The following is a 16,195-nucleotide window of genomic DNA, read 5'->3' on the forward strand; positions in this document are numbered from 1 at the left end:
GAAGTTCCCAGGCTAGGGGTCAAATCAGAACTGCAACTGCCAGCCCACACCACAGCCACAGCAAAGTGGGATCTGAGCCATGTATGCAACCTACACCACAGTCCGTGGCAACACTGGATCCCTGACCCACTGAACAAGGCCAGGGATTGAACCTACCTCCTCATAGATACTAGTCAGATTCATTTCCATTGTGCCACAGTGGGAAATCCTGCCTGACTTTTAAGTCAATATTTTTTTCACCTTCCATACCAACCTCACAAACTTTATCAACTCTTTTTCCCTGTGAGATATTGTGAATTATTATAAGAAATATGTACTTGGCCTTTGTTCCCAATTCTGGCACAGAGCTCCTAAAACCCTTCGGATTTCCTAAGTGAAGAGAGACAAAGGTGTCTTTTGTATGTTAATGAGGTGACTTTTGGACTCAATCTAAAGATGGGGGCTGGTTGCCGGAAAAACCAACCTTGCTGGAACTTTCTTCACACCCCCAAAGACCTCCTGGGAGAGGAGAAGAGCTGGAGACTGAGTTCAGTTACTTATGGCCAAAGATTTAATCAACTATGCCTAAGTAATGGGGCCTCCTTGCAGACTTACAAGGAGAGGGTCTGGAGAGCTTCCAGGCTATTGAACACGCAGGGATGTGGGGGTGTCCCCGCGCCTAGAGAGGACAAGGAAGCTCTGCGTCTTTTCCCGCCTCCCTTGCCCTGGGCATCGCTTCCGTCTGGCTGTTCCTGAGTTACAGCCTTTTATAATAAACTGGCGATCTGGGAAACAGAATGTTTCTCAGAGTTCTGTGAGCTGCTCTAGCAAATTAACTGAACCCAAGGAAGGCGTCATTGGAACCTACAATCTACTGCTGGTCCATCATGTGGTCAGAAGCACAGAAACCTGGACTTACAACTTGCTTCTGAAGTAGTGGGGTGGGGTTGGGACCATCTTATAGGACTGGGCTCTTAGTGTGTGGAATCTGATACTATCTCCAGGTGGGTAGTGTCAGAACAGAGCTGCACTGCAGGACACCCAGCTGGTGTCAGGGAATTGCTAGTTGGTGTGGGGAGCACCTGACCCCACCTGTACACATATCCGCATGTTGAAGTTGGTGACCAGAACGTCTGCCTTGCTTAAAGCCTTTCCACCAATTTCTGCCGCCCTTTTGATTCCCTTTTAAGGCCTTGGAAGGCATAGGAGATGCCTCCTGCATGCAAATCTCACCAAATTCCCTCTCACTCCCTCCATGGGAAGCACCTCACACATGGTGTGCTCTCCCTGCTTTCTGGGCCAGTGGACAGGCTGATCTCTGCTTCACTTTCCTTTCTTGCCCTCCCTCCCACCCCCACCCTGCCCCAGTCTGGCTCTCCTTGCTACGTCTTTCAGAACTGAGTTAATACATCTGTCCCTCAGATCTTTCTGGTCCCCTGATCCTTCTGGCCCCCCTGTGTATTCCCCAGCACCTGCAGCTCCCCGTTGGTAGCACACTCAGATATCAAATTTGCAAATTCCATGAGGGAAAGAAAGGGCCCATCCTAGTCACCACGGTATCTCTAACCCCTGGCCCTGTGTCTTGTTCAGGGTAGGACAATATATTTTTAATGTTTTTCTACCTATATGTTCCTTATATATTTTCTCTGTAATTTCCTTTATTTTTCCTTTCTCAACCAAAGCAAGAATAATAGAATTGGAGGCCATGATCCATTTGATTCGATCCTCATCTTTCTCAAAGACTAAAATGTGGATTCAGTACAAAAGAACTGATGATTCATTTATTCATTTATTAGAGGGTGTCTGTAGCTGTTTAACAGAGCAATACAGACTTTTCAAGACAAGGTGCATCGGTTTGTGAATCCCTTTATCTCAGGAAGGCATTTTTAATGACTTTGGGACATGACATGCTGGAAACAGAAAAGCACCACTAGAAATAAAGTCCATGGTCCACAGACCTTGGCAGAGTAGATATCGTGTCCTTACCTGAGTCTCTTGTTGATGTGATCCTGGAGCAGAATTAGGGAAGGCACTGTCAGCTGCCCAAATGCAGGCCTAGCCCTCTCATTGGAGGCCTCGCTCTCTCCAGATAGCATTTCTATATTATTATTATTATTATTTTCTTTTTACAGCCATACCTGTGGTATATGGAAGTTCTCAGGCTAGGGGTTGAATCAGAACTGCAGCTGCAGACCCATGCTGCAGCCACAGCAATGCAGGATCGGGGCCACATCTACGACCTACACCACAGCTTGCCTCAATGCTGGATCCTTAACCCACTGAATGAGGCCAGGGATCGAACCTGCATCCTCATGGACACTACGTCTGGTTCTTAACCCACTGAACCACAAGGGAAACTTCTATTGTTTAAGAAACTATCATGTTTCTCAAGACCTTAGATATGAAAAATTCCTCATATAGAATTCAGTGAGCCAAATGATCTCGAATGGCCATTTATCACTGGGCTGCTCTGTGTCCAAATACCTTCTTATCTTGGAGCAGGAATCCGAGACAGGAAGGAAGCACAGTCTCAGCTGCATTGGAAAGGGGGAGGGGTCAGAGATTCCTTTTCCTCACCCATCAGCAACTAGAGCCTAGACAGGTCGAGCAGATATTCCCCTTGGGAACTTGGAATTCCCACACTAAGGTGTCAGCTACATGGGGGGAGAGAGAGAGAGAGAGAGAAAGAGAGGAATTTTTTCAAGGCCCCTCCAGCAGTGTGGCCTAGCTGTAAGTAGCCTGCGGTAATGACCTCAAGGGCAGCAGAATAGACTGACTGTCAGCAGAATTTCTTTCCTGCTCTGAGCCTGGCTCCCCAGCCTGCCTGGTATTCACCGAGCTATATTATTTCTCCAGTAGATTCTATTTCCACTTAAGCCACCCAGATGTCGTTGTCTGGAGTTCAGAACTCTGGCAGGTGAATCCACCATCTGAGCTTCCCTTGGCGCATCCCCCTTGTAGTCTGCATTGCAGGCAAGGAAGCTGGTTGTGGCAGAAGGAGACCTATGTCTGGAGTCTAACCAGCTTCAAGTTAGAAAATCGCTGAACTCTTCCTGTGTAAGAGGGCAAAGTGATTCTCCTCCTCCTCATCTTGAAGGGATGCTCTGAGAATCAGGCGAGATAATGTGCACAGTAAGGGACTTTGTGCACAGACATGGTGATGCAGATGTCACGGTTATTAGGGGTTAGCTGGCCAAACAGGTTGGAGGCAAAACAAGTGGGAGCTGAAAATCAGTCCACTTTCGGATGCAGGTTGCTCCTTCCTCACCACTTGAGATATCTCTGCAAGGCTTCCCTTTTATCGGGGCTCAGCTGTGAGAGAGCATTTCAATGGTGGCACGGGAAAGACTCAGGATCCAGGGTTAGTTCACCCTTTGAGGCTTGTAGAGGGACTCGTTATCACTTAAACATCTTTGGTGGAAGAAGAGGATATCTTTTTTTTTTTTGTCTTTTTTTTTTTTTTGCTATTTCTTGGGCTGCTCCTGCGGCATATGGAGGTTCCCAGGCTAGGGGTCCAATCAGAGCTGTAGCCACCGGCCTATGCCAGAGCCACAGCAACATGGGATCCGAGCCGCATCTGCAACCTACACCACAGCTCACGGCAACGCCGGATCGTTAACCCACTGAGCAAGGGCAGGGACCGAACCCGCCACCTCATGGTTCCTAGTCGGATCCGTTAACCACTGCGCCACGACGGGAACTCCCGAGGATATCTTCTAAACAGATTTTAAACAGTGTTTATTTAGCATTTAATATGTAATAGGATACTTATTCAATATTGGTCTGATCTATGGGGGTTCCTATTCATCAGTTAGAAAAGAATCTCTTTGATATGGAATATATTCCATTGGCTGGAAAGCTAACCGCGTCAAGATATTCTAAATCTTCAGGGCAGAAGGGGTTCTTAGGGCCAAGGGCGCAGATGAATACAAGTGAGAGGAGCCCTGCAATTATTCCCAGCTGCCTTCAGAGAAGTGAGCAAGGATGGGTCTTTCACTCATTGATTCACCTTTCTCCCAGTAGCTGCGTCCTTTGTTACTCAGTGGGATACAGGGATGCTAAGCCACGGTCCTTGCCCTCAGGGGAAGCTTCAGAGGATGTTGATGTGGCTTTTAAGTCTCCTCACCTTTAGAATCTATGTGTCCTATGGCTTCCTGTGATGGTTTGTATTTCTCCTTGGAAATGCTTTATATTTCAGGCATTTATGTTTTTCTCACTAACTTGACTTAGAGAGCAGATAGACTCACAAGCAAACTGCCAAGTTCGGTTTTCTTTCTGAAGGCTGGCATTACAGAAAAGTGTGGCTTTGAAATCAGAAGCTGTAGTGGTTCAGAAACCACTGTCATTGCTGATTATCTGTGTGATCTTGGGCAAATCACTGAATTTCTCTGAGCCTTCAACCCAACAAGGTTTCTGTTAGGATTTAGTGAAATCGTATTGCAGTATCCAGCACCACATTTGGGGCTAAGCAAATACTCACAGGTATTAAGCATTTTATCCCTAATTTTCTACTGTTCCTGACTCTTTGGGGTCCTCTTGTTGAGAAGCTTTTCCTGCAGGAACCTTCCCATGTTTCTCAAGCTGGGCAATGGTAGCTGCTTCTTTGTGCCCATGTGGTCCCCAGAATTTACCATAAACACCTCCCGTGTTATTTTGGAAATAACCTAGTTGTGTGTTTGTCTGTCCTTGTGAGGCTGTACATTCACGAAGGACACAACTATTTTTTTCAGCTCGTATCCTCAGTGCTCAGTCGTTTTTGCCACTTAGTGAATGCTTAGGAAATGTCTGAGGATTGTTTTTGTGCAAACGGGTTAATAAACTGCATGTAAAGAATATCCTTTCTCTAATGCTCTGTGTGTCCCCTCTGATCTGCTCTGTTGTTTGAGGATGATCTTTCTAGATTGAGGAGGATATTTCCTCAGTCTTAGGTATTTGGGTTGCACCCTCTCTACACCATCCCCTGAGCTCTGCAAATAATATTTATTTTATTTTATTTATTTTGCTTTGCTTTACCTTAGTTTACTTTACCCTACTTTTTTTTTTTTTCCGCTTTGCTTCTTAGGGCTGTACCAGCAGCATATGGAAGTTTTCAGGCTAGGAGCTGAATTGGAGCTACCTTGCTGGCCTACGCCACAGCCACAGCAATGAGGGCTCCAAGCTGTGTCTTTGCTCTACACCACAGCTCATGGCAATGCTAGATCTTTAACCCAGTGAGCGAGGCCAGGGATCAAACCCTCATCCTCATGGATACTAGTCAGATTTGTTTCTGCTGAGCCATGATGGGAACTCCTGCAAATAATACTTTAATATGAAAATGTTTATTTCTCCTAAATAAAACACCTGCATGAGTTTTTCTGGAGATTAGTTTCAGGCAGAATTTCTAAAAGTATGTTCGGTTAGATAATAACTCATACTCCAGAGGGAAAAAATGCCCTTTAATTAAGATTAGATGTTTTAATAACATTTTTTTGTTGTTCTTTATTTGATCATGAACTTTTTTTTTTCCTTCATGGAGAATTTCACACATGTGGTGTTATGTAGCACACTTTTCTAGAACTATCACTTTGAGAAAAGCTGGAACTGATATCACCGAACTGAACTCAGACTTTTGAAGTCGGCTTAAAGCTGAGTCCTTGAGTAGAGGTCCTTTGGGTTGTCTATCTGAGATCTGATTTCACATGTTTCCCAATGTATTATTTTTGCAGCATGATTACAAGTTGTGATTTTATATATACTATATATATATATATATATCCACTATATATGTGTGTGTATACACACACACACACACACATCATGTTAATGACACTGAATAAACAATACTTAAACATGCATTAGAAAATAGCATTAACTATTAACTGGCAACTTTGCTTTCCTACTTTATGCCCATAAAGTTTATTACGTTTATTCATTTGACAGGTATTATTAGCCAGAGTCTATGTCAGATAATGGGGGTGCTTCCTAAGTGGAGCCTGGGGTAATCCATGAGTTCTCTGGTCCCCTTTAGATAATAGAAGGCCCTGGTTCACTCTAAGTTCCTTTGCAGAGAAAACTCAGTACCTGCACAGGCCCCTGGAGGGAGTCCCACACCCATCAACCTGGCCATTCCTTTGTTAAAACAAGGCAGCCGTTCTGTGTGGATTATCAGTAGATAACTGCTGTCCTGAGCCCTCTCGAGTGGCCCCCAAGACCTCCCCTCCCCACAATCCTTCAGCTGCAGCTGTGTGGTCATTCATTGTGCTAAGTCGTATGTGCTAAGCTGGTAAGTATTTGGAACACTACCCTTGACTGGAGGGAAAGAAAAAGCCAGGGTGGCCAGCGTGTAAGTGAGAGGAGGGAAGTGGTGTATACAAGGCCAGCAAGGCCGGCAGGGGCCTTGCAGGCCATGTCAAGAATTTTGGACTCTGGAGTTCCCTGGTGGTCAATGGATTGAGGATCTAGCATTGCCACTGCAGTGGCTCAGGTTGCTGCTGTGGTGGGAGTTTGATCCCTGGCCCAGATGCAGTAGGTACAGCCAAAAATAAAAAGTTTTGGATTCTACCTTAAGAACAACAGAAAGCTCCTGAAAAGTTTTAAGAAAAGGGGAGAAAATGACATGATCAGATATGCTTTTTGAAAGACTTGCTCTTCCCAAAGCCTGGAAGTTTGTATGTGATGGGGGATGTGTGTGTGTCCTGGACAATTTATAGGAAAAAAGGATTTATAGGGCAGAGCTAGGCCCTGCTGAATCCCTACCCTTTGGGGAGTGGGCCAGGGGTCAGGTTAGATGGTGGGGCTCTGAAGCTGAAGCTGAGCAAAAGTCCCTTCCCTGGCCGTAACATTTTTTTTTTTTTTTTTTTTTTGAGGTGGTCCCTGAGCAGGAAAGCTCTGGGCGCTGCACTGCGTTGATTGGAAAGACAAATCCAGTAAGATGGGGAGAAGTCTGACTGGGTTTCAAAATTGAGAGGCAAAGCCAGAGCCTGAAAAGTCAGTGAATCTAGACAAAGTGAGGTTCAGCCGAGAAAGCAATGCCTGGAACAGGCACACAGGTTCAGGGAGGAGGCCTCCCTTTGCATCGTTTCTGGCTCAGAAACCTGAATTTAACTGAATTTAACTGGGTTAAGGCTCAGAAACCTGAATTTAACTGGTCTGGGTTAAGGCAGGAAGTTTTCATCTTTTCAAAAATATCATCAAGTCTAGCTCAGTAAGCTTTCAATTGTAAGTTGTTTAATGGGGTCCTGGCTGACACAGGCACCTTGATGAGAAGAGGGGAGCAGTATGGGAATGCCCCCAAATTGCACACATTTTTCCTTTTATTGAAGTATGATTGATTTATAAGGTATCAAGTACACAAAGTATGTATGTTCTTCAGATTATTTTCTACTATGGGTTTAAAAGATGTTGGATAAAAGATATTGGACATAGCTCCCTATGCTATAAGTAGGTCCTTGTTGTTTATTTTATGCAGAGCAGGATGTATCTGTTAATTCCAAATTCCCAATAACCCGCCTCCCCCATCTTTTGTGTCATGTCTTTTAAGCAAATACTGTTTCTTTCAGCAAAATGGTAAGACAGGCTCTTGGTCTACCCACAGTCTTGGGGGAAGATGTGACATCACCGTTAACCAAAATGCAGATGTAGAATCATCTCTGTTAGGAAATCTATCCTGCTGTGTTTAAACTAGTGTTGGTCTCTGAGTCTTGTTGCTCTTCTTTTGTTGGGAGTGGTGGAGAGGACTGAAGCTCAAGCAGAAAAAAAAAAAAAAAAACACAAAAAAACAGTAAAAAACAAAAAACAAAACACTCTCGGGCCAGGAGAACCAGAGTTGGGGCTTGCCCCTGAGGGAAGGGTGGAAGTTTCTGGAGTCTGAGCAATGCCAAGAGGATGACAGGAGAGAAACTAAATGCACTTTGAGACTTTGTAAAATTTCCAGTTTAGGCTACTGTGCTTCTGGAATCAAGGTTTTGGAAAAAGCAGCACAGAGTTGGGGAGGTGGTTCTTGACCCCACCTTGGCATATTCCTCAGAGCCTCTCTGGAAGGTGGGTTTCAGGGGCCCTGAGAAACAGTCCATTAAACAGACACTCTCAAGCACTGAGAATGATGAAAGCAAGGATCCTTCATGGGGCTGGGGCAGAGCTGGAGGGGAAGGACATGGCCCATATACCTGGACACTGGAAGGGATGAGGTTGGTAAGTTCCTAAGAGGACCTCCCAGGGAATCAGAAATAATTTGGGACTGCAGTTTATTTTTATTTTTGCAAGAGGCAGGAGGAGGGCTGGATTTTGGGTATAACACTAGAAGGGATTAAGAGTTGTCATTTGAGGTAACAATATAAGCGTGACTTTGTACCTCGGGATGCTGAAGAGTGTATAGTGTTTCCATTCCATCTGAGCAACTTGACAATAAGAATCTAGCAAATAAAGCCCTTCTCTTCTGCCTGCTCTAAACATGAAGATAGGAAGGAAACCTGGGAATTAATGAAACACCCAGGTGAGCTGTGATTCATTTTCACTCTCACTAAACCCACAACGCAATTTCAACTTCAATTTGAAAATTCACCGTCATCTGCACAGCTGCAACACATATTCCCAACCATGCGTCTTGGAACACAGTTTGTTAAATACTTTGGAGCTGGCAAGGTCAGCTCGGATGATCTGTTTTAGACACCTGAGGACCGAACAAAACTAAAATCGCTGGGTGAGACAGGAAAGAATCTCTTTCCAGGGGTACTGCTTCTGAGTGCTCTGCTCCACATTTTTTTTTTTTCATAACAAAGCACTGAAACAAACAAACAAACAAAAAAACCAGAAGCATTTGTCTTTCCCTCTGCAGAAAGAATGCCTGAGGAGGCTACTGCACTAGTTTTAACATGACTGCATGCCGTCTGCCCTAAATTCTCCTCCACAAATACCTCAAGAAGATGGTTCAATTACTGGAAAAGACTTTCCATAACAAATCCCTGAGAGATAGAATCCAAAAAGGAGAAATCAGAGAGAAAATCAGAGAGAAAAGATCACTCACAATGTGTGTATGGAATGTAGCCTCAGGTGATGATTTTTTTCTTTTCTTTTTTTTTTTTTTTAGCATCTTAACTACTTTAGTTCTGTTGTTCAGCCAGGGAAGAGACATTTAGGATAAATTCCTGCAATGGAGCTTGGGAATCGTCGATCTTCAGGTTACCAGGCAATGTGTTTAGACAATATATGAACACTAGATGGCGCCAATAGTCTCAAAACGTTATGAAAAGCTAGTTGGCCTGCTTTACAAGCAAGCAAGTATGGCTACCTTGCAGGAAAACAGTCAATGATGGGAACCGTAAACATATCTACTCAAGCATTTTCCACTACTTGTGTCCTCTGAGGTGCTCCTCATGCAATGGTTTGGTGGTCAAATAAATTTGGGAAAACAATATCCTTTCCTTCTCTAAGGAGGTTCCCAGTGCACACTGGTAAACTCATGTTTCGGAAAAGCTCTTCACTAGGGAACCCTTTCTCTCGGTAGCAACCTAATCCAATCCTGCTGTTCCAGAGTCCTGTGAACTCACTTTGGGAAATGCTCATCGAGTCCAAGCCCTGCCTCAAGGAAGAGCTCAAACTCTCTAAAAGAGGCTTTCCTTAGACATGGTTGTCTGACACACTTCAAAAAATATCAGACATGTTCTTAAGGCAGAGTGGTTAATAGTATTTTTGTTTCATTTGTTTTGTTCTTTTCATGGCCGCTCCTGTGGCATATGGAAGATCCCAGGCTGGGCATCGCACTGGAGGTGCAGCTGCTGGCCTATGCTGCAGCCATAGCAACAGGGGATCCAAGCTGCATCTGCAGCCCCCACTGCAGGTTGCAGCAATGCTGGATCCTTAACCCACTGACTGAGGTCTGGGATGGAACCTGCATTCTCACGGATTCTGTGTTGGGTTCTCAACCTGCTGAGCCACAACAGGAACTCTAGAATGGTTACTAGCAGTAGTATTGATTGAGTACCTGCAGTGTGACATGCTCTATTCTAAGTATTTTCTCTCCTCTCTTTCCTCAATATCTCTATCTACCTATGCACTCACACACGAAGATACATTGATATATACTTGGCCTTGGCTTTGCAGTTGGTTGAATCCATGAATGCAACATCTGTGGATATGGAGGGCCAACTGTATACGTCATACTATGCCATTTTATTTGTATTTATTTATTTATTTTGGCTGTGCCTGCAGCATGTGGAAGTTCTCAGGTCGGGGATCACACTTGAGCCAGAGCAGAAATCCAAGCCATAGCAGTGACAACACCAAGTCCTCAACCACTAGGCCACCAGGCAGCTCCTACACCATTTTATATAAGTGATGTAAGAATAGCAGGTTTTAGTATACCTGGTATGTTCTGGAACAAATCCCCTGTGGATACTAAGGACAACTCTATCTGCTTTCAGGCAGTGAGCATTTTGAGATCAGTTTATCTCATTCATCTTTGAGATTCCAATTCCTAGTACAGAACCTGGTGCATAGCAAGCCATTGATATAATAATTTATCTAAGAAGAGTCTATTATCTGTATAGAAGAATAATTCTGGAAAATAGGAATGGAAATTACACCCCTGAATAAAAAAGTAATAGTCTATTATATGGCTTCCTTCTCTATGAAGATCAGTTGTGAGCAGAGATCTACCTTCCAGCCTTCTTCCCTGGCGATTCTATTTCTCTTCTCTAAACTTACTATGTTATTGTTGGCATAACTTATTTGCAAATTAATCTTATATGACTTATGAATCTACGTACTGAATTTTTATTTAGAATTTTTGTTCTTGTGTTTTCCAGGAAGGTACAGTTTGTCCTTACCTGCCCAGGGCAAGCTGTAGGTACAAAATATTATTCTCTATATTCCATTGTTAATAATTCTATTGTGTCATTTTTCTTTCTACATTGTAATATTCTTTGAGCTTCTCAAGCCTATTTATGCTTTCCTTGTACTGTTAACCAGTGAAATTCTAATACTGAGATTTTAAGCTTGCCACAGTTTATATAAACTTTCACAAGGTAAAAACGAGAAATGTTCCCTTTTCCTTTTCAATTGCAAAAAGCAGATGATATCTTCATTGATGAACTCTCTTTGCAAATGTTTTACATAAAAGAGGATATTAAATTTGAACTTCAGCGATTGTTGTTATGTTCTAAAAATTGTAATCTCTAAGAAAACTATAATTCTGATTGGTTGCCTTGCTTACTATGTGGTCCCAGCAATAATATTTAAATAGATACAGCTACTTCTAAAAGCAAAAATACTTGGGGGTTTTCCTGGTGGAGCCATAAAAAGGTTATTAGCTCATCCTTTTTTCTATGATATACATAGAGATTAAAACAAATAAAATACATGGATTAGAGTATTTCTCATTTAAACAGAGTTAGAAAGTCTAATACCTCTATACCTCAGTTTATTCATCTTTCAAATGAGCATAATAAGGCATAGGACTGTTATAAAATTAGATTAGCTATGACTATGGCTGACTCAAAGGCACCCTGTAAATATTATTATTTTTTTTTACAGTTCTGTGTGCTTCTGAGTGTGGTGTGCACACAGAGCTATGTGTACAAAGAAGGTGCAGAATGAAACCTCTGTCAAGGTTTTGAAGAGAGATTGTGTTGTTTGGAAAAAGAACACTGATTTGGGGTCAAGAAACCAGCTTTTGAGTTCAACATCACAATCAGTAGTGGTGGAACTGTGGCTAAATCATTTAGTCATTCTGAATCCTTTTCCCCTGATGTGGAAAGTGAGAGTAATAATGACCTATCCTGACACCTAGAATTTCTTCGAAGATCCTCAGAATCAATGCAGGTGAAAGCGCTTTGTGTCTGGGAAAGCTCTGTGACAACGCGAACGCTGACGGAGAGGAAATGACTGGGTGGTCCCCCAGCAGACAGATTTTGAGCCAGGATGAGGAAGCTATCTAAGTAGGTTCTGAAAAGAGTTTTATACTCAGTCTCCTAGTCTACAGTGACTTTTTAAGGCATCACTGTTTTTATTCAGTATTTTTTCATCAATAAACATATTTTGGAGGGACTGCTAGGTACCAGGCACTGTGCTAAATGTTGAAGATCCAAAATCATAAGAGATACAGTATTTGCTTTCAGGGAGATTTTTGCAACTGAGTTGAAAAAAGACAGCTATGTTAACAAATATGGGCAGAGAGGTTTAATAATTTTTAAGCCTTTTAAGTTGTAATCTTATATATCAGTCAAATATAGAAGAAGTAGGTGGGGGCAAGTAGTTGAAAGCATGACATTGGATGGCAGAACAAGGGCCTGACATGGGACTGTACCCTATTTCTCTCATACTCATACTTCCAGACACCTGCTAGTTAATGAGCTCCCAGGAACCTGCATGTGTGGGAGAACCACAGAAACACAGGGCCATGCATGCAAACCACTGGACACTTTGCTCAGGCAATTGACTATGTTACACAGGTAAAGTGTGTGTGCAGGGGTGGGAGGTGGAGTGATGGCTGGCAAATGTAAGGTCACTTGGAAAATTCTAGCTATAAATCACAGCTATAAAGCGAAGACAGTTTTTCTCAGTACACAATGAAAACCACGAACTAAATGTTTCACTGAGTGATGAACCATAACCTCAGCCATAAAACTGGGTTCCTGATAGAGTTCTCCTTTAGTATTTGCATGATTACCAAAATTCCAGTATGGCAATGAACAGTCACAATGGATTAAACTACTTCTCTTAGAATTTATCATAGGGAGGTAGCTTGGTGTCGTAGAAAGAAGCAGTCAATAGATAATAAAATAGAAGAAAGGACTTGGAGAAGAAAGGAGGAAGAAAAGAAAGATGGAAGGAAAGTTGGTTGGAAGGAAGGAGCAGAGGGAAGAAGGCAGTAGGTGTGATGGACATTAAAACTGAACATTTAAATTCCAGCTCTGACTCTCTCTAGTTGACATGTTACTTAACCTCTCTGAACCCGATTCATGTGGTCACAGGGCAATACATTTCAGAGTGATCGTGAGAACTAAACATTACTTTTATAAAATGCCTGGTAAATAATAAGTACTTATTAACTTGTTGCTAGGAATTCTCGTATTTAGGTAAATGGTTATGCTACCACTTATCAACGTCACAAAATTGTATATAGCATTATTTTATACATTATTCTTATGTAGTTATATGCAATGAACTATATGGATTACAAAGATGCAGTTTTTAGAGTATAGTGATGGATTTGAAAAAAATTTGGCATTATGAAAAATAAGTAGTATACCTTAAAAAAGTATGCTTTTTCTTTTCTATTGGGTGTAAATACATCTCAGAAAATCTATTTTTTTTTTTTTTTTGGCCACACTTACGGCATGTGGAAGTTCCTGGGCCACAGTTGCAGCAACGTTGGATCCTTAACCTGCTGTGCCTCAAGGGAACTAACAAAATAACTAACTTCCTCCCTCCGTCTCTCCTCTCTCTCTCTTTCTCTTTTCCTTTCTTTTCTTCCTAGAAATTTTTCTTGGCCATTTTTTTTTGGGGGGGGGGCTGCATCCATGGCATGTGGAAATTCCCAGCATAGTGGGACCCAAGCTCCTGCAGTGACAAAGCCAGATCCTTAACCTGCTGTGCCGTAAGAGAGCTCCTCAGAAAATCTAAATGAAAACACTAGTTTTACCTCTGTATTTGAGGGAAGTAGGTAACAAGCATTAAACCCCTGAAAATCCTTTAAATCACATCATATGCCTGCAGTCATGGTACTCTCCTCCATTTTTCTTTCGTAATTAAAGTGCTTTTGGAGTTATAACTGGAATCAACCCTTTGTCAAATGGTGTCAGGCACGCAGGAAAGGAAGATTAAGAAGAAATACTCACAGACAGGATCTGGTCTCCTCTCTGGAGCTCCCCACTCAGGTCTGCTGGTCCACCAGCCAAAATGAAGGATACAAAAATTCCTTCTCCGTCTTCCCCACCCACGATGTTGAAGCCCAGGCCGGTGGAGCCTTTGTGCAGGACCACTTTGCGGGGCTCCCTGTAGAAAAAAAGTAGAGAACACAGTTCATAGGGTGGCCCACTCAAGATTTACGTTGGTTTTCATTGGGATAGATGACACTAGCAGTTCTCTACCTATGAAAGTGGCTCCCCAGATTAATATAAATTTGTATATCAAAAGATGCTAAGGCAGATGTCTGAATTCCTCACTGTAACAAATACCAAAATAGCATGCAAATTTATTCCTTAATTCCAAAACATTTTCTTAAGCTGGACTTACTTCTGATTTTCCTTTGTTTAAAACATCTGTTCTTGTACTGAGCACCATAGCATATTCAATAGCATGGATATATCCAAAAAGGGAGATAATGTGAGGGACAAGAGACAAGGTCAAATAGGCCAGGCCATGAAATACCTTGCATACCAGCTTGTGGGTTTGTTGTTTGTTTGATTGTTTTTGGTTTTTAAACTTTTTTAAAAATTATAGTTGATTTATAATGTACCAATTTCTGCTGTATAGCAAAGTGACTCAGTCATACCTAGACTGAGTTCCTTTCTCATGTTATTTTCCATCATGCTCTATCCTAGGAGATTGGAAGTAGTTCCCTGTGTTACACAGTAGGATCTTACTACTTATGCATTCTATATGTAATAGTTTGCATCTGCTAAACCCAAACTCCCTGTCCATCTCACTCCCTTCCCTCTCCCCCTTCGTAACCACATGTCTATGAATCTGTTTTGTAGATAGGTCCATTTGTGCCATATTTTAGATTCCAGATATAAGGTATTCATCTTTCTCTTCCTGACTTCACTTTGTGTAATAATCTCTTAAGTCCATTGTTGTTGCTGTGAATGGAATTATTTTGTTCTTTTTTATGGCTGAGTAGTATTACATTGCATATATGTGCCACATCTTCTTAATCCATTCATCTGTCAATGGACATTTAGGTTGTTTCCATGTTTTGGCTATTGTGAATAGTGCTGCTATGAACATAGGGGTGTATGCATCTTTTTGAATTATAGTTTTGTCCTGATGTATTCTCAGGCATGGGATTGCTGGATCATATGATAGTTCTATATTTAGGTTTCTGAGGAATCCCCATACAGGAGTTTTTTTTGTTTTTGATTTGCCAAAAGATTTATTATTAAGTCAAGAGACTCAATCACTTTCTCAAAAACAACATTTTGGCTGGCATCCCAGAGATTTGTGGGCCTGGGGCATGCATGATAGTAAGAAGAGTGGGAGAGGGTACTGTCTCTTGCCTTTATGAAGTGGTCTTTGTAGAAGAGGAGACCTTCAATTTGTGGATCTAGAGGGTTTTTTTGTTTGTTTGTTTGTTTTTTTTAATCCATGTACTGATGTACCCTTAGCAAATCTTCACACATTCCCAAGGATGTGGGTGCCCATATGTGAAGGCATCCCCTGGGAACCCAGAGTGGTTGCACCCACTTACATTCCCACAACAGTGTAAAGGGTTCCCTTTCTCCACACTCTCTATAGCATCTGTTATTTGCAGACTTTTTAATGATGGCCAATCTGACTGTTGTCGTACCTCATTGTAGTTTTGCTTTGCATTTCTCTAATAATTAGTCATGTTGTTTCCATTTTATAAATAAGTTCTTTTGTGTCATTTGTTATTAGATTCCATAGATAAGTAATATCATATGATATTTGTCTTTCTCTAACTTATTTTACTCATATGATAATCTCTAGGTCCATCCATGTTGCTGCAAATGGCATTATTTCATTCTTTTTATGGCTGAATAACAATTACAAAACAGAAACAAACTCACAGATTTCAAAACCATTGTTATGGTTACCATAGGTGAAACCACTATGGGGAGGAAAGAATTGGGAGGGTGGGAATAACATACAAACTACTGTATAAAATAAATGATTAAAGAGAACATACGGTATAGCATAGGAAAATCTACTTTATAGTCTGTAATAACCTATATAGGAAAAAAGAATGGATATATTCATATGTATGACTGATTTGCTTTGCTGTATACCTGAAACTAATGTAACACTGTAAGTCAATTATACTCCAATAAAATTAAATTAAGAAATTAGTGATGCTGAGCATCTTTCCACGTGCCTACTGAGCCATGACGGGAACTCCTTGTCTCATTTCTTTTTCTGTTCTTAATTGCTACTTTCATGCTTTTTTGGTCAGAAAAGATGCTTGCAATAATTTCTGTACTCTTAAATTTGTTGGGGCATCTTGTGTCCTAGTATGTGGTCAGTCCCAGACAATGTTCCATATGCACTTGAAAAGAATGTA

At 41.8% G+C, this 16,195-nt stretch overlaps 1 protein-coding gene across 50 annotated transcripts in view; it reads right to left on the reverse strand.

The window, feature by feature from the left end:
- The window catches only part of DLG2 (discs large MAGUK scaffold protein 2), a 1,974,117-nt gene that overhangs the window by 367,067 nt on the left and 1,590,855 nt on the right, over positions 1-16,195 (reverse strand). For all 50 annotated transcript variants that reach the window (XR_014814818.1, XR_014814817.1, XR_014814819.1 and 47 more), the window contains one exon: positions 13,794-13,950. Coding sequence is in view for 44 of the 50 variants with exons in the window: in XM_084975536.1 (XP_084831662.1) it covers positions 13,794-13,950 (157 nt within the window). In the remaining 6 variants the exon portion in view is untranslated. The remainder of the gene's footprint in view (positions 1-13,793; positions 13,951-16,195) is intronic.

Source organism: Sus scrofa, chromosome 9 (genome assembly GCF_054392235.1).
Source record: "Sus scrofa isolate SSC_HxYL_T2T_F1_AM1 chromosome 9, Sscrofa_HxYL_maternal_Yorkshire_Landrace_v2.0, whole genome shotgun sequence".
Lineage (NCBI taxonomy): Eukaryota > Metazoa > Chordata > Mammalia > Artiodactyla > Suidae > Sus > Sus scrofa.